This window comes from Monopterus albus, unplaced genomic scaffold, assembly GCF_001952655.1.
Source record: "Monopterus albus unplaced genomic scaffold, M_albus_1.0 scaffold82.1, whole genome shotgun sequence".
Taxonomy (NCBI): Eukaryota; Metazoa; Chordata; class Actinopteri; order Synbranchiformes; family Synbranchidae; genus Monopterus; species Monopterus albus.
The window spans coordinates 1,087,743-1,107,675 of NW_018127962.1; the positions used below are offsets into that span (position 1 = coordinate 1,087,743).

The window sequence follows — 19,933 nt, forward strand, 5'->3', positions numbered from 1 at the left end:
CCCTACTGATTCATCAAGTCATTTGGTTTTCAGACCAGCAAGAGATGCACAATCTTCTGTGGTTGTACATGCTGACCGAACATTGATCACTTTAGTTTGTGTGCTTTGTAGTTTTATTACTTTTGCAGGTAAATACTGGCCATGCAGTTTCCATGTTTTATCTAAGGTTATCCAAGGTTATCTAATGGTTTGTATTAATGTGTGTTTGTGTTTGTATTGCAGGTGAAGGTGGCCATTCTGAAGTACATTGAGACGCTGACTTTACAGATGGAGGCTCCAGACTTTGTGAACTCCAGTGAGACTCGGCTGGCTGTCTCCCGTATCATCACCTGGACAACTGAAGCCAAGAGCTCTGATGTCAGAAAGGTACTGAGACACACACATCAGACCTAGTGTTGAGTCAAATGGCATGCTAAAATATTATCTCCATGTTACTAGCAAGCAACTTCTGCCCTCCTTGGTTCACATTAGTCTTCCTTTGTCTGTCACAGGCAGCCCAATCAGTGCTAATTGCCCTGTTCCAGCTCAACACTCCAGAGTTCACCATGCTCCTGGCTGCTCTGCCCAAAACCTTTCAGGACGGAGCCACCAAGCTGCTTCAAAACCATCTGAAGAACACTGGCAATGCTGCACAAGTAAAACACACTCACTGACTTTTAAGAGTGCGCTTTAGAGAGGAATGTTTAATTTGACACACAAGGTTATTCATCATTAGCAGTGTACCCCTTTGTGTGAATTTTGCATTTGGACACATCCTCAGGCACCAGTGGGCAGCCCTCTGACACGCCACACCCCCCGATCTCCAGCCAGCTGGTCTAGCCCGGTCACTTCCCCCACTAACACCTCCCAGAACACCCCCTCACCAAGGTAACACACACATCTTTATTACACCTCCACTCACTAGAATCCATAAAAATGGAAAATCCCTCCAACAGTCATTGCCAGATTAGCATAAACACAGGACAAGATGTACACACTGTGATGTTAATAAATTAAACTACACACAAATTACACACTGTGATGTTAATAAATTTATCTACTGTCGGTCACAGCAGCTTGACTTCTCTTCCTCTCTAACTGCAGTCTCTCTAAGTGTAAAAACAAGTCTGGAGGATGCACAGTTATTCTTGTATAAAACTCTTGTAGTTCTGACATAACTTCAGTCATTGTATTTGTTTATTTAAATATTTTTCCCCTTATCACAGCCAAAATTGTGACAATCAGAAACATGATATGACACACATCTTGTGTTAGACCACATGAAATGTTGTACATGTCATGCACGGGACATAACAATACAGAGAATGCTGTCAAGCTAGAGAGTCTGGATACTTTAGTTATAGTTTTTGGTGATCTGTCCTGTATGTGTCCAGTGCTTTTGACTACGACACAGAGAACATGAACTCAGAGGACATCTACAGCTCTCTGAAAGGTGTCACTGAGGCCATCCAGAACTTCAGTGTCCGCAGCCAAGAGGACATGAACGACCCAGTCCAGCGACGAGAGGGAGAGGAGGTGGGTGATAGGGAAGTAGTAGAGCTGTACTGCTGGTGTTTAAAATACTCCTGTTAAAGAAAGGAAGTCCCATTTTTGTAAATTATCAGCAGCTTCTTTGGCTTTAAATAGGATTTAATGTGAGATGTCATTTTCTTACTCAAAACACAGTGACATGATGAACAAAAGCGAACCATTTACAGATGATTGTGGCCAGCCATTTGCTTACTGACACTTTGTAAAACAAGTTGTTTTGACAGGGCATTGTGACAAAAATAGTGTAGGTGTTGGGCAGATGTACATACAAAGAAATGTCACTGAGTGCATTTGTAATATTGTTTGTTTATAATACTGTGAAAATGAAACCTGTATTTGATACAAACACAAAATTTTAATTCCAAGACCGGAGTAATGCTGTAGTTCAATCACTGCTGTGCAACAGGGCATGTTGTACAGTGTACTGCATGTGCTGGTTCATGAATACAGTTGCTTACTGTTGCTGTTGCAGTGCAATGATTCTGAAATTTCCTTTTAAGTGTGACGACAATATGATTCTTTAATTTTGGTATGAAAACTTTTTACACCCTACCCTGATTGATGCTGTGGGCACAGTCTGTGCTCTCAAAGCTTTTGATAGTGTTTTAATACTGAGCCATCGTCTTGTTGCTTTACTGTGTATGTTTTCAGGACTTAATCACACACAAAGTACCTACATGTACTGTATGTGACCCTGACATCTGATCTGCTCCACCACTCCCTGCTGTAGCGTGGGAAGTGTACATTAAGTGTCTGTTGGCGTGATGACTGTGACTTTAATCCTCCACAGCCACTGATAAAAGCAGGTTCATTGTTTATGAGCCCAGCTGCTGAAACTCAAACTCAGAAGATTCTATCAACATTTTTTCACAAGTGCTTATCAAAATAGTGTTCAGTCCAAATATGACTCCAGATGTCATGCCAGGTCTAATTGCAGTCCCTCACAACCACCCCAGCACCTTTTATGGACATGGTGTACATTATTACAAAGGCGTGACCTCCTGACATTTTCCCCCGGAGATGCATGTGAAACCTAACCAGTCCACATGACATCAGCCTGCCAATTACAGCACACTGGACTCGTCAGGCCACCACTCGGTGGTTTGAGTGTAAATAGTACACAGCAACAAGAGCACCTTAAACCTCTTCACCCTGCTCTTTTCCTCACCTGGTGGTTCATGGTGTGTTACCCTTCCCAAGGACTGACTTTGTTCCATATAGGAAGAAATAAACTCTCAAGAAAACAAGCCCCAGCCAAGTGTTCTGGCCAGTAAAACTGAGAGGTGGATTTGGGTTCCAGGTGAACTCTTGTTTTAGTTTGTCTGTGATGTCACTTTTTGTCAATCAAGCTATAAAAAAAAGCATTGGTAAAATTTAGATCTGCTGATGGCACGTTGCAGGAGCAACAGTTCATCAAAACTTTACACACTTTTGCCCACAACCTCCCAAGTCACCTCTTCCCTTTTACACAAAGGCTGAGGCAGAACAATTGGACCAATTTTATGCCTTGTGGAGGGTCAACAATGACCCCTGCTCCCATGGCAGCTGGCTGGGTTCCTTTTGTACAGAACAGTATTGCCCGCTTTGAACGGGCAGTGTAAAAGTGGTTTTTGTTTTAATTATCCTCCACTGGCTGATGATACAGGATGATAGCCACCAAAACTTTAGAGATTTTCCTGTAAGCCTGTGTGACTTGGTTTGCACTTTTTGGTTTGGTTGTACAATAATGGACAGAACTGAAACTCATCTGCTTAACTTGTTGTTTAACTTGTTTTTTTCTTCAGTTTGAAAGAAATGAGCCAAGCTACAAAGTGTGGAAGACCAAGTCTCCTTAACATCAGATGTTAATATCTTGCAGGGTGGTAGTGGGACTGATGGCAAAGACCTGATGGACGGCGGCCGCATGGCTCTGGACAACAAGACTTCTCTTCTCAACACCCCTTTGCTTTCCTCCAGCCCGCGAGGAGCCCGTGAGCACTTCTCAGATTCTCCTTTCAAATACAGCCACAAAGATTCTAGCCTGGACGACTCTGAGCATCTCACAGACGGTACACAAACACATTCTGACTGTACAAAACAAATCGTATGATACCTGGTAATGGTAATTGTATCGTGGTTTTTCTCTCTTGTCTGTCTGTGAGCAGACAGCAGTCTGGACCAGTCGGAACTGGTGGCTGAGCTGCTGAAGGAGCTGTCCAATCACAATGAGCGTGTTGAGGAGAGGAAGGCAGCACTATGCGAATTGCTGAAGCTGATTCGTGAAAACATCTTGCAGGTGTGGGATGAACACTTCAAGACCATCCTGCTGCTCCTGCTCGAGACGATGGGCGACAGAGAGGTACACGCACTCAATTCAAGCCTGTGGAAATTCTGTGCACACACAAAGCCGAATTCCTTTTTTTTTTTAAAACATGAATTGTCTTCATTCTCTCAGCACGTGATCCGAACACTGGCTCTGCGAGTGCTGAAGGAAATCCTCAGCAAGCAGCCCTGGAGGTTCAAGAACTACGCAGAGCTCACTATCATGAAGGCCCTGGAGGCACACAAAGACCCTCACAAGGAGGTACATAGATGTGCACACACACCGATCAGCTTGCTTAAAAGTGATCATGATCACATAAGTGTGATCTGAGCCCAGTTTATTTTGTAGCATCTATACTAATAATGTGTTTGTGTGTGTGTAGGTAATACGAGCAGCAGAGGAGACTGCAGCGATGTTGGCACTGTCCATCAGTCCAGACCAGTGTATCAAGGTGTTGTGTCCTATCATTCAGTCCGCTGACTACCCCATCAACCTGGCTGCCATCAAGATGCAGTCCAAGGTGGTAGAGAGGATTCCCAGAGAGGGCCTGATCAGCATGCTGCCCGAGATAGTGCCAGGACTCATACAGGTAACAGGCATACAGAGCTCAGCCACCATCAGCAGCATGTTCAGTATATATTAAAAATAAGATTGTTGTGGTGGTGCTGTTTGTATTGAGAATATGAAGGTATATTCAGGAGCTAACACTAGCTAGCAGCTGTCGGCAGATAACACAAACGCTGCAGATGAATTGGTTTCTGTGCTCAAACTGGACACTAAATTGGATGTAGTTGAAGAATCCGTTACCGTATATAGCTGTATGGGATAGTATGTATTTTTTATTTAACTTGTAGATGTATGTAGTGTATATATCTATGATTGATAAAGAGCATGATCCTCCCAACATGACGCATTAACCCAAATTTTAACATGGTGCAAGTTCACATTCTCTGTATTTCCTGTAAAGTTTAGCTGTCCTGAATGTATTGATGTTTTTCATAGTGTGTAAAACTAATCCAGCTCCTGCCCTCTCACAACACACATGAATACTTTCACTGTGTTCTAAACAAAGGGCTCTGCAGGTTTATAATTTGTTGTATCTGATTGAACAGGGTTATGACAACTCTGAGAGCAGTGTGAGGAAAGCCTGTGTCTTCTGCTTAGTGGCAATTTATACAGTGATTGGAGAAGACCTCAAACCACATCTCAGCCAACTGTCCAGCAGCAAGGTGACCACCCTTAAAGCATGCGGAAACTGGATTTACCTTGACCCAACTGATTTAAAAATGTGTAGCTTCTTGGTCATGTTACTGTGCAAGATCTTTCTTTACATAGCCATTCATGTCGTTTTAAGTTCGAGTCCAACATCATAAGATACTTCTGAATATGACACAAATTTACATGTCCATCCTCTGCTCTGTTTCTCTTTAGCTGAAGCTGTTGAATCTGTATATCAAGCGTGCCCAGTCTGGCTCCAGCGGCAGCGAACCCCCAGCTGAGGGCCTATAGGAGAGACAGCGCCCTCCCACAGGGCACCCACAGAACTGCAACTCTGCCCACCAAACACAAACATCTGTTCAAGAGCTCACACCTACACAGCCCGAGAACAAAATACACATCCACATGTACACTTGCACTCTGGACAGCATTGACGCGCACACGCAGGTACACACAGACCTCATGCTCCACTTCAAGACGGGAGTTATGGTGCTGAGGGGTGTTGTATTTTTCCTGAGCATCATTGAGGATCCACCCTGTCAGACTCGACTCTTAAATTTGCATTAAACACACTCATGCAGTCACATAGTCCATCCAGGTTTTTCACTAATGAGTTAAGGATGAAGATAGAAAATATCCGTCCTTTTTGTTTCAAACACACCAATATCCCTTCTAAACAACATCTTGGTGTCAATGGTAAGTGGTGCATCTGCATGGTTCTCCTTTCTTTTGGAGGGTAATGTTCATCAAATAGTGCTGAGATGAACAAACAGTTGCGTCTTGTCTTTCTTGAACAGTGAGTAACTGGGGCCAGGTAGACAATAATGTACATTTCCATTGTGTCATAGTTTGGGTTTTGTTTAACACAATGAGATTTTACAGCAGCAGTTTTTAAAGTCTGGAGTTTTCTCTTTCTCTCACACATGAAAACACATGTTCTCTCTTTGAAGAAGGTGCTGAGGAGCCGAAAAGGTACGACCGACCAATCCTGCACGGCACTAACGCGAGTCAGAGGGTCACGCTCAAAGCAAATACAGTGTGTAGGCAGACCCCATAGCAAAGGAGGTGTTATGTGCTTGGCTATGCATGAGTCTAAATTAAAAAAAAATAAAAAAAAACTTTTATCGGCATCCTATTGACTGTCAGTAGCGTGACTGGGTTTTTAAATTGAATGATATCCACCCCTTTCAGATAAATCCATGGTGTCCTCCATTTCTCCCGGTTCCTCTTGGATCAGCTTACTTTTGGGCAACGGGGGGAGATAGGTGTGTGCTGCTTACTACATGAAATATGACAGGACATGGCTTATCGCATAGCGGATATTTATCTATATATGATATTAAAATGAAATATCCAGTAACGTTGTCATTTAGGAGAGTCCCCTGGGGGGGTGCACATGCGCACCTGTGCCCATCCTCATTTTTATTTCTCTCTGTTGTGCGTGCTGTAGTCTTTCTAACATGCTTGTTTTTTTTTTCTCTGAGAATTTGTAGAAATGTATTATTTACAGCTCTGAAAAAAGTCGACCTTTTCTCTGCCCCTCTTCATGTCTTCTCCTTGCTCTTATTGTAACATTCTAGTTTTCACTGTTGTGTTTCTTCTGTGTATTTTCAAAGCTGTGCTTACAATAAAATAAAGAACTTGTACAGATCATAATAAGCCCTGATGCGGTTGATTTTTACAAAGAAAGACTTCCATGGCTTAAGAAAAAAAAACTACATATGTCTAACAGACCTAATATCAGTGGTATCTTCTAAAGATGTCCAGTGTGTACATTAAATATACGTCAATTCAAATAAAACATCGATCAGAGCTGATGGAAATGCAATGATTCCTTTTTTTATGAGTCTTTTACAACAGCTGTACTTTGGTGCACACGGGTTTTTAAATTTTACTTAGCACTTTCCAACCTATGGAAAGCCCTGAGGCAGTAATCCAAGCTCAATTTTAGGGGTCACCAGATGAAGAAAGATAGCTGAAAGAAATGTTACATGTAATGGTTTTCTGATTTGTCCAACTCTTTCTTTGTTATATACTGGGGAACTTAAAAAAAAAAAAAAAAACATTTAAATGAAGTGACAGAAAAAATGCCTCTAACAGCTTAATCCCCATGTCCATAAACTGTGATTAGGGGTAGAGTTGGGTTAATTCTGTGTTCTTAATCTTTAGATCAGAGACAGTGTGCACAGTATGTACTTGTTAAACCAAAACAGTAGTAAAAAAAAAAAAAAAAAAAGTCTCATTCAACATACTGTAGCTATTTGAGAAATGGGTACTAAATTTCATGTAGGCATCAGTTGTGTTGGTAGGCTGTAAATCTAGGTGCTAGAGAGGTTCCCAGACAAACTATCAGTCTGACCTGTAAAACCCTCTGATGTGTCTGCAGCCCTGAAGGTAATACTCTGTCCTCCAAACAATTCCCTACTTAGGCAAATTATCACTTGTATGTGAGTAGAGGAGGAGGCTTGTACTTGACAGGACTTCCATAAAACGTGTTGGATTGTAGCCCAGTGCACTTACATTTTTACAGAGAAATATTGGGCTTTGCCCCTCTGTATTTATTTAAATGTTATAATTACCAGTTACTTTGCAGATTCTATTTCTGATGCAAAACAGTGTATAAAATATGTGCCCTACTCAATGGTGTGTGTGTGTGTATGTATATAGAGTATATGGAAGAAATACTTGGATCCTTTACTTAATGCTCAGAAAGTACTGCTGGGTATCTTGCATGTGAATTTCCCATAGACATCAATAAAATAATAGGACTGTACTGAATTTTTATTTATTAATCTGATTCTGAGCATAAAGTATAATATGACAGTAAAGTACAATACCCCAAAACAGTAGGCTACTTAAAGATAGTACTAGAGTAAACAGCCTACTTTCCACCGCTGCTTATATATAATTAAGTATCATGTTTCTGTTGCAGCTGATAAAGCATCTGTAGTACTTGTTATGGTGGTGTATCTTTACTGTGTTTACTCGCACGGACATGAATTAAGTTATAAGGCGGGTCTTCCCCCCTTGGGCCAAAATAGCGCGTGAACCTTGCTCAAAAGAGCATCGCCAGCCACTTGCCTTGCCAGTGCGCCAGGGTGGCTAATTGCTGACAAGAGAACGCACACAGCAAGCCTGCAAACAGCTTCTCTTCACTGGACTCCTGTTCACCCCTGACCTGGATCAAACATGAGCCCTTGTTTGGACCCTCTCGGTATCGGGCTGAGTCGTGTTTATTTGCCGCAGGACTGAGCCGTGTTGTAGCCACAGCTGCTGTGGGCACGATGTTGTTCTGGCAGCCCTACACTGAAAACTTCCAGTCCTCTGCACAGAGACACGGCGGAAGCAGGTACACACGGTGTGTCTCTCGCACACCTGAAAATGACGTGTGCTGTGGTTAACGTATGGCCCCACAGTTCGAACTCTGTATTACATGTTAATAACTATGTTTATTGGTTGCTTCTTGTGTGTGTAATAACATATTTGGTTATGGTTTTCTATATTATTACTACGTTCCCAGTGGACATTTGTTGACAGTTATTACTTTGTAGATGTGGTTTTTGGGAGGCAGAGCACAACTACAGTTGGACACAATGACGACAGCTCGGAGGCCTCTGATTGGCTAGCGCCTCCGCGCTGGGCACAGAAGGCGGCCTCTGATTGGCTGTTTTCTGTCCTGGCATCCTTCCTGAGGCTGGTGGTGGCAGTGGTGGAGGCTGACAAGGAGCCATGTTGATGTCTGGGTTTGTGTCAACCGCTGCACTGTGGATGGTTCAAGGACTGCAATCCAAAGACTGGGAGCCTCTGCGGTGATTCCTAGGCCGCGATGAGAAGAGTAGAGCTGGCTGGGATGGTACAGGGAGCGCCAGATGAGAGCTGCTCTTAGGTCACCGGACATCACTCAGTTGATTCAAAGCAAGTGAAGTTGATGCTAGTTAGCCTGATAGCAACAGCTGTGCAGACGTTGCGTGGGATGCGGTGTGTGGATTAAAACAATATAATATTCTCTGTTTGTTGCATTTTGTTGAGCTAACGTTGGCTAACCTGCTTGGGGACCGTGCTTGCGGTAACAACGGGGCTGCTGAATTCACGCTAGCCTGCTTAAGTTGTCTTTGTAAAGCTAGCTAGCTAGCTGTTTGCTAATGCTAGCATGTTCACAATCGACTCGCATCTTCAGTCACGATTAATAATTGCTAGCTGAGTGGATTCTAACTTATTGTTACTTTCAGACTGTCTGCCAGTTGGGGAGCATCGCGCTGTGTGAAAAAAGCCCAATATATATACCCCGATTGGAAATATGGCGATATATCCATTCCCTGTGGAAAGCTACCAGTTCGCCTGCCCAGCTTGCCAAAGAGCTGCAAACGGGCTAGCAGCATAACTTTCCTCTTACGGCGTCTCAGAATCTGCAGAGCCCCCTTCCTCTCTAGCCGACCAATCGTACCTGAAGCAAGCTGGCGGCCCTCCGAGTAGAAGCCGAGGACAAGGATCTGGGATCGATGGCCTGGGTGCTAAAGATGGACGACGCCACCATCGAGTCGGGGCTGGTGCACGACTTCGATGCCAGCCTGTCCGGCATAGGGCAGGAGCTGGGGGCTGGAGCCTACAGCATGAGGTTAGAGACGGAGTCAACATGCCAGTCCTCAGCTTTCTTGCACTTTACTGGGTACTTAGAAAGAACAAGACATCCTGTCTTGAAGTGTTAACCTTACAAACCCATCCCCCCTCCTGTATGTGTTATTTCCTTTGTACAGGCAGTGATGGCTTTTCTTTGTTTTGGGATTTGGAGTTGGGCAGTTATTGCAGTGTGCCATGGTCAGCATCGAAGATTAATTTGTGGAACCCACACAAAAGCAAAGCAACCACACTTCGTCTTTGTCCCTGACAGTGCAAACATTATGTCAGTTCACCCTGTTGTACAAATTACGTTGTGCGAGCGTGCGTGTGTGTGTGTGTGTGTACATGTGCCATGAAGACATCCAGCATGTTTCAAGATAACACTGAGGATGTGCAGGACGGCCTTGGCTTGGCCCCTCGGACTGGCAAGCCTTTTGCTTACTAGATGTGCTTGGAATCGAGTTTGCAAATTGTGTCTGGAGTGATGGGTCTGATTTTAATCTGTATGATTAGAAAAGTTTCTAAAACTAAAGTTACTTGACCTGGGTGTGTGTGTGTGTGTGTCAGAAGTTCAGCTCATCTTTTCTCTCTCCTTCGGCTTGGGGCACATCTGAACACCTTGTTTTGAAATGATAATAGGTATGTTGTCCAATATTTCCCTGCTACAGAGAGAATTTACAAAACAATGGGTGTGAGTCTTTAAGCTCAGTTTTTTTTATGGTTTCACGCCAACTTTTCTTTAACTTCACGGTGTTTTCCACCTAAAAAACAGGGAGATAAGGCATTGTGTTTAAACAAGGACGTTGGCATCAAAGCTGTTTTGTTGTAAATCACCTGTTTAAATAGTAACTCCTGATATGTCTGCACTGTATGATGTCATAGGTTATGAGAGTTGATGGTGTTTGTGTGACAAAGGCCAAAGGCCTCCAATACATGCGTGTGTCTTATCAGCACCTTCCTCCTCCGTCCGCTTTTAGCGCATGTTTATCTGTGTGTGTGTGATGCAGGTGTTTGCCAGGCTCGTATGAGAGTAAGCAGGTTTACTGCTACTCCAGTGATGGGTTGCGTGTGAATGAGTAAAAACAGTGTGTGTGTTTGTGGTGTTGCTGTCTCCAGGGCTAGTGCTATCTGTGGTGCTGGGCTGGGCTGCGGGGCAGCAGTTGGTAGGAACAGAATGTCTCGGTGTGTTTGATTGGAGCCAAGTCCTCAGATTTCAGGAAGTAGATGTGGACAGCTTGACGTAACGGGGCTGTAGCACCCAGGCTGGGACCGTCTGAGTAGAGAAGACACACAAGCAAATTATCAATATAAAGTCATTATCGGCTTGAGAAATCTGGCAGACTGCTGTTTGTGTTTTGGTGGGAGGTCCTGCAGGAATGTGTCTAGTTTTTATAAAGCATTGTGACATGATCTACCTTTCTTTGCATGGATAGGAGCGCTCATCTGCACAAGCACTGAGATCTACCCGCATGCATACTCTTGTCCATTGCGAACTCGTTGACACTTGCGTTGCATTTGTCACGGTGAGTCGAGGGCGGGTGGGGTTGTCTACGGTGGCTGCCAAATGTGAGCGATAGTGTATGTCAGCAAGTGCTATCTCTGGCTGGTTTTGCTCATTTATTCCTCTGTGGCCTCAGGCATACGTAATAAGAGTCATTTGATCGATGGAAAGCTTTTGTCACTTACTCTAAAAGAAGCAAGCCCATTTATTAGTTCCATGCTATGAGGAGGTGAAATATTGTTCTACCAAAACTGCAACAGTTTAAAAGGCAACTATCAGGGTTTTTTTAAATTAGTTTTAGAGATAATTGCAAAGTGAGGAAATGAGAACATTTCAGTCAAGAGGAGCCAAGGTGGAGGTTCTCTTTGTTAGATGCATCCCTGAGGGTTTTTAATAAAAGTTTAAAACTTTAAGTCGATTCTAGCAACTTTAGACAAAAAGGCCGTTGGAAAAATACTGAAAGGCCATAAACAAGGAACACACGCCAGTCAAACTCTGAATGGAGAGCTTGTAACTGTCATTCATGTGTTTGCTGACTTTCTTTTCGTGTGTCTTTCCTCTTTCTCACCTGTCTGTCTCAGCGACGTGCTGGCTCTGCCCATCTTTAAGCAGGAGGACTCCAGCCTTCCCCCTGAAAAAGAGACCAAAAACCCCCCATTCCAGTATGTGCTGTGCACCGCCACCTCGCCTGCTGTCAAGTTGCACGACGAGACGCTCACTTACCTCAACCAAGGTGGGACACGTACAGTAGTACAGTAGATGCATCTCAGAGGAGATCTTGGTTGTAGTTGATGTGCCTGATTTTGTTCTGGTCTCTTTTTCGTAAAGTACTTGAACTACTTCGCCTACCAAAACCGCACAAACAGACTTCTATACCGGATGTGGTTTGTTCATAGAGGATCCATTTCTTTCTCCTCCAGGGTGACTCACGCCCATCTTTTAACATCAATAAATACTTACCACATGAAATTGTAACACAGTAGTACAATTACCATAAAACAGAACCTTTGCTGACCGAATGGCAGCCTCTCCTTTTCTTCTACACAACACCACTAGTTTGCTGTTGACTGTGTTACATAAGCAGCAACACACACTGACTTGTTTTACTGAAGCTGTCAATTATGGAGCCCGGTTTGAATTTCTCCTGAGCTGCTAGTGCAGCGACCACTCTGCCGGTAGCACATTGCACCTAGTACATTCGTTGCCGATTGTTCAAAATGCTGGGCAGGCTGTTTTAAAGATACTGTGGTCATCCGTAATGTAAAGCTGCATAATGTCTAGCATATCATGTTGTTCATTATCGGCTAAGACACCAGATATAATGGTGCACTGGTGAAACATTTGGCACAAGTGAACATGACTTCCTACATGATTCAGTACACTGCAAATAAAGACCTTTGTCTCGGCTTCTACTAATCATCTGAGCAGAAGTCAGGAGAGGTGACGGATGTTTTGCTCTTAAGTCATCATAAAGAGCAATAAAATAGACGTTGAGCCTGATGAATAAAAACTGTTTAGTCTCTTTTGTCTTAAATTTATTTATCTTCTGGATCCTGAAACAGACTCTACACATGAGAAACGGCATGGAAACTATTTCTTCCCCCAACAACCCATTATACTGAACTGCAATGAGAACAAGGTCATAGTCTCTTCACTGAATAACAAATTCCAGCTAGAAGAGTTTACAATAAGAATATCCAGACAGTGAGACTCTAGTCTTCCATGACTGGACATCATTTTGGCCTGGAAAGGCCAAAATGGCGTCTATGTTCTTCCAAAAGCCAGTTTAACAGTGCCTCACAGCACAGGGATTATATACAAAACAGTACTTTTGTTTCTTGTTTGCTTGTGATTATGTGTTCTCCCTCTCTGTCAGGCCAGTCCTATGAGGTGCGTATGTTGGACAACAGGACCGCAGGGGAGTTCCCAGAACTCAATAACAAGATGGTGAAGGTGAGAGGATCTTCAGAGCCGGAAGACAGACTTTTTCCTCTTACAGCAAGAACACTTTATACCTAACATGGTGTGTTTGTCTGCAGAGCATAGTGCGAGTGGTGTTTCATGACCGCCGGCTGCAGTACACAGAGCACCAGCAGCTGGAGGGCTGGAAGTGGAATCGTCCTGGTGACCGTCTCCTTGACATTGGTAATGATGCCTGCCGAGAAATGTTTACTTGAGCTGTCCCATGTGTGTCTGAGAGTTCAAATATCTGTGTGTGTTTTGTATGAGATAGATATCCCCATGTCAGTGGGCATTGTGGAGCCAAAGACTCACCCCTCCCAGCTCAATGCTGCAGAGTTCCTGTGGGACATGAACAAAAGAACTTCTGTTTTTGTGCAGGTAACCCACATCCTCACTCACACACACAAATGACAGACATACCATTTCTCTTTTGTACTGTCTCTTGGGCGTGCTGCCAGATTTCCACATCAGGCACATGTTTTGATGGCACTCATACCCTGGTCTTTCCTGCTGTCTTTAGGTGCACTGCATCAGCACAGAGTTCACTCCCAGGAAACACGGTGGGGAGAAGGGCGTCCCCTTCAGAATCCAGATTGACACGTTCGCCCAGGGAGACAGTGGAGAGTACACAGAGCACCTCCATTCGGCCTCCTGCCAAATCAAAGTCTTTAAGGTATGTCCTCAGTCTCTCATGGGGGGCGTGTTTCCACTGACTGGAATTATGTTGATATTTTCACCATCTCACAGTAAATAAGTTCTGGTTTCTTTTTGTTTATTTTTCTAAATGAATAAATCTGATTTCCATTTCTGGGCTTGTCTTCTCTTCTTCCTGCTTAGCCAAAGGGGGCGGACCGTAAACAAAAGACGGACAGGGAGAAGATGGAGAAACGCACTGCTCAAGAGAAGGAAAAGTACCAGCCTTCTTATGATACCACTATCCTGTCAGAGGTCAGTAAGCAGCTGCTATGACCTGTCAGTTTTTTTTTAGCTGCGTGGCTTTAGCACTAACAAGGCTATGGTAATAACAAGCATGCAGTTAAAATTTTTATTTGGGGAGGTTATCCATCTTAAAATGTGTGCATCCAAGCAATCCAACACACAGCCAAATTTGAGATAAAGGATCATACTGGTGTTTTACACAAAAGACCTGGTCCTTTACAATAAGACTATGTTATTATATTAGAGTAACTGTACATTCTATGCACTTGTATGCTGCAATAACATTTCAGTCAGCGTTGGTGTGTTTCTTGGATGACTGGTTGTATTTGTGTGTGTGTGTTGGTCGCTGTGTGCCTGACCAATTCTGTGTGTCCACGAGTAGACGAGGCTTGAACCCATCATAGAGGACGCGGGTGACCACGAGCTGAAAAAGTCCAGCAAGCGGACACTTCCCGCTGATTGTGGTGACTCCTTGGCCAAGAGAGGCAGTGTAAGAACCCCACTCTCTGCTCCTCACACCCATCACTGCCCTCTTTTCAATGTCTGGCTGTTAGTAGTCTGAACTTTGTAGACATTAGACCCTCAGCTACACTGCCATGCATTTGATATCGGGTGGGGTGGCTGTACCACGGAGCTAAACTCCTAATATACACTTGACTTTTCCTCATCCCCTAAAGGCCAGTTCATACTTTCCACATATCCTTGCGCAGACATGGACACAGATGAGGGACACGTGCATGTTCTTTGTTCATACTTCAACCATCTGTCTGCATACGCCCACAGTCTGGTTGCCATTGCTTTTTGCTGAGCAGACAGTCCGCACAGACACAAGTTTTTGTCCTGCATGCGACAAACAGAAAATATGAACTGACCTTAAGTTCTAGTCTCTGAGTAGTTGATGTAAATTAACCTACTAAGTCGTTTTTATGAGGCTGTGGTATAAGTGAGTATTTATTAGATGTAGTTGTCTTTTCTCAGTGCTCCCCATGGCCAGACAATGCCTACCTCAGCACCAGCCAGGCAGCTAGTCCCTCCTTTGCCTCCACACCACTGTCCACCTACTCAGCCTCCTCAGTACCAGACAGGTAACTGTGTGTGTTCTCGTTCACATTTGGCCTTTTGAATGTGGTCTGTGTTGCCCTCACTGCTTATAACTGTCTTCTCTTGTTTTCTAGCGACTCGTCCTCTCCCAATCACCAGGCAGAGCCTGGCAGCCATGGAAATTCAGAGGTTAGCCTGCACTTTACACGCATGTATGAACAGGAGGAGAACTTAATGAAAGACATGGTTTTTTCGCTGAAGACGTACAGACAGGTGACAAAAAAAATATAAATGAGGGGTCTCCTCCAGGATGACAGTGCCCCCATCCACAGCGCGACTGGGGCCGCAGAATAGTTTGATCAGTATCAAAATGATATGAATCGCATGCTATGGCCTGAATGAGGGGGTCAAGTTGAACTCGGATCCAGGTGTAGAAGTATATTGACATGTCTGTGTCCTTCTCTACAGCAGTTGAGCCCCACGGCGTCCATACAGGACACACAGAAGTGGCTGCTGAAAAATCGCTTCAGCTCCTATACACGGCTCTTCTCTAACTTCTCAGGTAAATGCACAATCCCACCCACACACACACACACACACACACACAATAAAGTGTACGTGGAGTGATACCAGATGCAGTACAAGTGATTGCTCCTTCTTTGTGTGCAGGTTCTGATTTGTTGAAGCTAACCCGGGATGACCTGGTCCAGATCTGTGGGCCAGCAGATGGAATCAGACTCTTCAATGCACTTAAATCCAGGTGTGTGTGTGTGTGTGTGTGTGTGTGTGTGTGTGTGTGTGTGTGTGTGTGTGTGTCACTTTCAGTGGTTGTATACCAGCAAATACAACAAAGTTCCAGGGTTAATTTGTTTGTTTGTTTCTTTGAAAACACGTTTTTTTATTTTTATTTTGTGTGTGTAGGTCTGTGCGTCCCAGGTTGACTGTGTACGTCTGTCAGGAGTCCCCTCAGGAGAGCCCCCTGCTGGAGAGACCTGGCAGCAATGAAAATGGAGAACACAGCGTCTCCTCTAGTTTACATGGTACTGATTGAAACTGTGTGTAACAGCATGTAACTCATTAGTCCTTGGTACAATGAACAGAAAAGACTTGTGAATGTCCTGAATTTAAAACCTGCTCCTGCGCAGTGTACCATGCTCTATACCTAGAGGAGTTGACGGCTGCAGAACTAATCTGCAAGATGGCGTCCGTGTGCGGCCTTCCACTGGGAAAGATCAACCAGGTGTACAGACAGGGTCCTACAGGCATACACATTCTGCTTAGTGACCAGGTACTGACACACACACACACACATATACAGGCCCTTTGCCTTACTGTTTGTCTACATTAGCAGTTTGGAGTATCACACTCTCAGCTATGGAGGGCTCTTTATTGAAAGGGAAGGTATAACTTTTGATGTATAACTTAGCTTTTGGCATATGCAGTGTTTGGAAGGGTGTTTTAAGCATTTTATAAATTTCACTTGGTGTTTAGTTTAGATGCTCATTAGTGTTGGTGTAGTTTGGAAAATGCCAGACTTCATTTAAATGGAAAAATGAAGGCAGAGTAAATAGGAAAACAAATTACTGGATTGGGACTATGACCCTCTACTGAGTCAGCAGAGTTTCAGCTAGAATTTGATCTTGGTTCCAAATCTGTAGCATTATTAGTTGTCTCACAGTAGCTAGTTTTCCATGAATGTGAATATTCTGGATCACCACTTCTCAAATATTCCTTGGATCCAGATGAGACTTTGGTGTGTGGATGTTATCTTGCAGTTTTTCTACACATTGATATGTTAAATGACCTGCAACATTTACAAGTCTGTTTTTTCTCCAGATGGTTTACAATTTTGCTGATGAGAGCTGTTTTTTGATCAGCACTGTCAAAGGTGAATTCATAGCATTATACTTTGGTATGAAACAACGCTCAGAAGATTCTTAATTGACAAGGATTACATGTACTTCTCACATTTCTTTCCCATCCAGATGAACTGGGTGAAGGACTCCATCTAATCCTGAAGTAGTGATGAGGACAGATGGCATCACTAATACTCCACCCTCTGTTTTGGAGCAGATGCCTCCCTCTGTCCCTCTTTCCCCTCCGCTACTCTTTCCTTTTACTGCCTCCCCCTCTCTCGCTAAAGGATCACTCAATGGAAAGCAGAGAGACTGTGTTGAAGCCATGTAAATGTTAGAATCTGACATGGGTGTGTCCACTGTTTCATATTGAAAACGCTATTAATGATGGAGTTTAGTTTAAAGAGGAGAGACTGGGGAGATACGGCGCTAGGGGAAAGATGATCGTCTGTGTGTTTTGATTTTAATTTTATTTTTATTTTTGTCTTTTTATATGGCTTTTGTGTAGAGAAGGAAGGGGAGAGGCTCCAGGAGAGAGGGGACAGTGCTGATCTGGCCAGCAGGAGGAGGAAAAAGCAGTTTCCTTTTGCTCGTTGCCCTCCTAACACAAAACACACAGCCAGCTCTAGGCCAGTATTTGATAACATACTGCTGAACAGCATGTGATCTCAACATACCAACATGCTTAAAGGAGAACTTATTCTGCTTGTTTAACATCCTCTCCAGGTTGTCTGAATAAACCATTTATTAATCAGCTGAGCCTAGTACCCCCTGAAATCTCCAGGCTAGAGGCTACATCTGTGGATGTTGACTCTAACATCATTTTTTTTTTTTTTCTTGGATTTTGTCTGTCTTGATTTTATTAACTTTTGTCACACAGTGTCGTCCTGTTTGATTTTTGACTTCCATGTCTGTTGACATGTCACGCTCAGCTTTCTTCATGTATGTTGTGTTTGGCTTTTACTGTTTTTAGTTGATTCTTTATTTATGGATCTGATGTTTCTGTTACTGTCATGGAATTTACTTCTTTCGGGTGCCATATTGGCTTTTTGTCCTCGACTCCTCTGCTTTCTGTGCTGACTTTGATGCTGGTTTAGAAAAGTAGGGTTTGTCTCCTGGCCTCCTGGGTCATGCTGTCCATGTGCAGAAAACAAGGAACAGACCCCTGTAGAAGACTGACACACAGTGCAGTAATGCCTATTCAAAAACCTACTGTAATGTGGACCAAACGGGTTTAAGATAGGCTTTCAGTTCTTTTGTTTGTTTGTTTGTTTGTTTTTTTAAGCCTGCTAGGCTCTGTACTTTTTGGTCATTATCAGCATTAACGGAACTGGTCAGGCGAATGAAAATCTTATCTAGTGGAGCTGCTTGTGTGCTGCATGTACAATGTAAGAAATCCTCCATTCCCAGATCTGCTCTGCAGGAAACAACCTGTCACACATCAGGCTGGTAGAACTGCATCGGTGCCTGGTTCCAGTTGTCTTCTCCTGTAGACTAGAAAATCACAACAGCTCCACATCCATTGTCAAAATCGTGTTTTTAATGTAGCTGCACACAGGAAGGTACAGGTCATGTATTTTGAGTGCCCTTAACTTTGAAAAGTGACAGGAAACCTCACACAGGTCCTGGGAGTTGCTTTCGGTTTAGTTGATCCCCTTCATTTTGGTACACGATGTCTGGCAGTCTTGAAGTGCACACCACTTGCACGCCTCTAAGTGTCAGAATGTGTGTGTGCATGTGTACAATTTTTCATTCTTGCAAAGAAAATAATATCAGTAGTTATAAATTCTTCCTGTTGGTATGATGAAACTGTGTTTAGCTGTGTTTAGTAAAGAGCATGTGGAAGACGGGGAAGGGAAGGAGGAATTGAATAGAGACCAAACCTGCACTGAAACATCACAAAGTTGAAGTTTGATGTCTAGTCACTAGTCCACACCCTCTTCTTTATCTGTCTGAGGAGGAGGAGAACAAAAACTGTCAGGACTAAAAAACAGTTTTTGTCTCACCACATGGCAGAGCCAGGACTGTAGCTCTTGTGGCGTTTACAAGAACACAAGTAACAGCACAGTTAACTGTTCATCGACTCATAAATTAGTGAGCAATAAAGTGATAGATGAAGTTGAAACCAAGTCAGGCAAACTCTAGAGAGCAGCTTTGGTCCCCTGATGGCCTGTATGACTGAATAGCTGTGAGAGAGTGTGAACAGGAGCAGTGACCACTGTTCATGTGCAGTCTAATGTCCATGATGATGCTTTTCATGTGCACAGTATCGTATGCTGGACATGTACACAGCCACATGTGCTGGGAATAAATAAATTTCATACCTTTCTGGTGTCTTGCTGTATTATTAAAAAAAAATAGTGAGACTACAACTGTTTGAGAGAAGATGTCCAAGAGCATCATATTTAAAGCAGTTCAAAAAGGACTGCAGGGTATGTCACGTGATATTTTTCCAAGCTGTGTGTTTTCTGTAATTTGTCATCTCAGGGCCAAGACAAGACTCCTTTTTTTGTTTGTCTTAATAACCAATAGAAACATTTAACTATGCATAGAAATCATATTTGTACTTGCCTATTGCACAAAAAACAATAAATTATTACCTTTTGTGGTATTGTATTGTATCAACATGTGCGTGGTCAGTGGTGGCACCGGTAACCCTAGAATCTGAACGGCCACCCTTGGTGCCACCCCGAGTCTAAATGTGATGCATGTCGGTATTAAAGGAGCGCCACCAAAAAGCACTATGTGTCTCATTTTTACAAATTTTTATATAAAATGAACAGTTTTGTTATTAATGATGTACAGCATATTATTTCATAGAACTGGGGGTTTAAGTCTATGCCAGGGTACTGGAGAGGAGAATTCGACCGATAGTCGAACCTCAGATTCAGGAGGAACAATGCGGTTTTCGTCCTGGCCGTGGAACACTGGACCAGCTCTATACCCTCTTCAGGGTGGCGGAGGGTT

The 19,933-nt window shown here is 43.4% G+C and overlaps 2 protein-coding genes across 5 annotated transcripts in view; both read left to right on the forward strand.

The window, feature by feature from the left end:
* The window catches only part of clasp2 (cytoplasmic linker associated protein 2), a 53,948-nt gene extending 47,242 nt beyond the window's left edge, over positions 1-6,706 (forward strand). The window contains 10 exon segments of the mRNA XM_020606945.1: positions 223-366; positions 492-635; positions 761-867; positions 1,374-1,515; positions 3,389-3,578; positions 3,675-3,868; positions 3,965-4,093; positions 4,215-4,421; positions 4,945-5,061; positions 5,264-6,706. Of these exon segments, the coding sequence (XP_020462601.1) occupies positions 223-366; positions 492-635; positions 761-867; positions 1,374-1,515; positions 3,389-3,578; positions 3,675-3,868; positions 3,965-4,093; positions 4,215-4,421; positions 4,945-5,061; positions 5,264-5,341 (1,452 nt within the window). The 3' untranslated portion in view covers positions 5,342-6,706.
* Positions 6,707-8,138: 1,432 nt separating this feature from the next.
* On the forward strand, positions 8,139-19,675 carry ubp1 (upstream binding protein 1). Of its 4 annotated transcripts, none has more exons than XM_020606882.1 (17): positions 8,749-9,028; positions 9,280-9,665; positions 11,750-11,901; positions 13,045-13,121; positions 13,208-13,313; positions 13,402-13,508; positions 13,651-13,803; positions 13,968-14,078; positions 14,452-14,559; positions 15,048-15,154; positions 15,245-15,299; positions 15,579-15,672; positions 15,780-15,870; positions 16,032-16,150; positions 16,256-16,398; positions 16,947-16,998; positions 17,096-19,674. In XM_020606882.1, exons 2-17 carry the CDS (start codon positions 9,550-9,552, stop codon positions 17,131-17,133), a joined length of 1,629 nt encoding a protein of 542 aa, XP_020462538.1. In that variant the 5' UTR covers positions 8,749-9,028; positions 9,280-9,549; the 3' UTR covers positions 17,134-19,674. The 4 variants fall into 4 exon arrangements, with proteins under 4 accessions (XP_020462540.1, XP_020462538.1, XP_020462539.1 ...); XM_020606883.1 differs by having other exon boundaries at positions 8,749-8,936; XM_020606884.1 differs by lacking the exons at positions 8,749-9,028; positions 9,280-9,665 and adding an exon at positions 8,139-8,399 and having other exon boundaries at positions 17,096-19,675.
* The last annotated feature ends 258 nt before the right edge of the window (positions 19,676-19,933 follow it).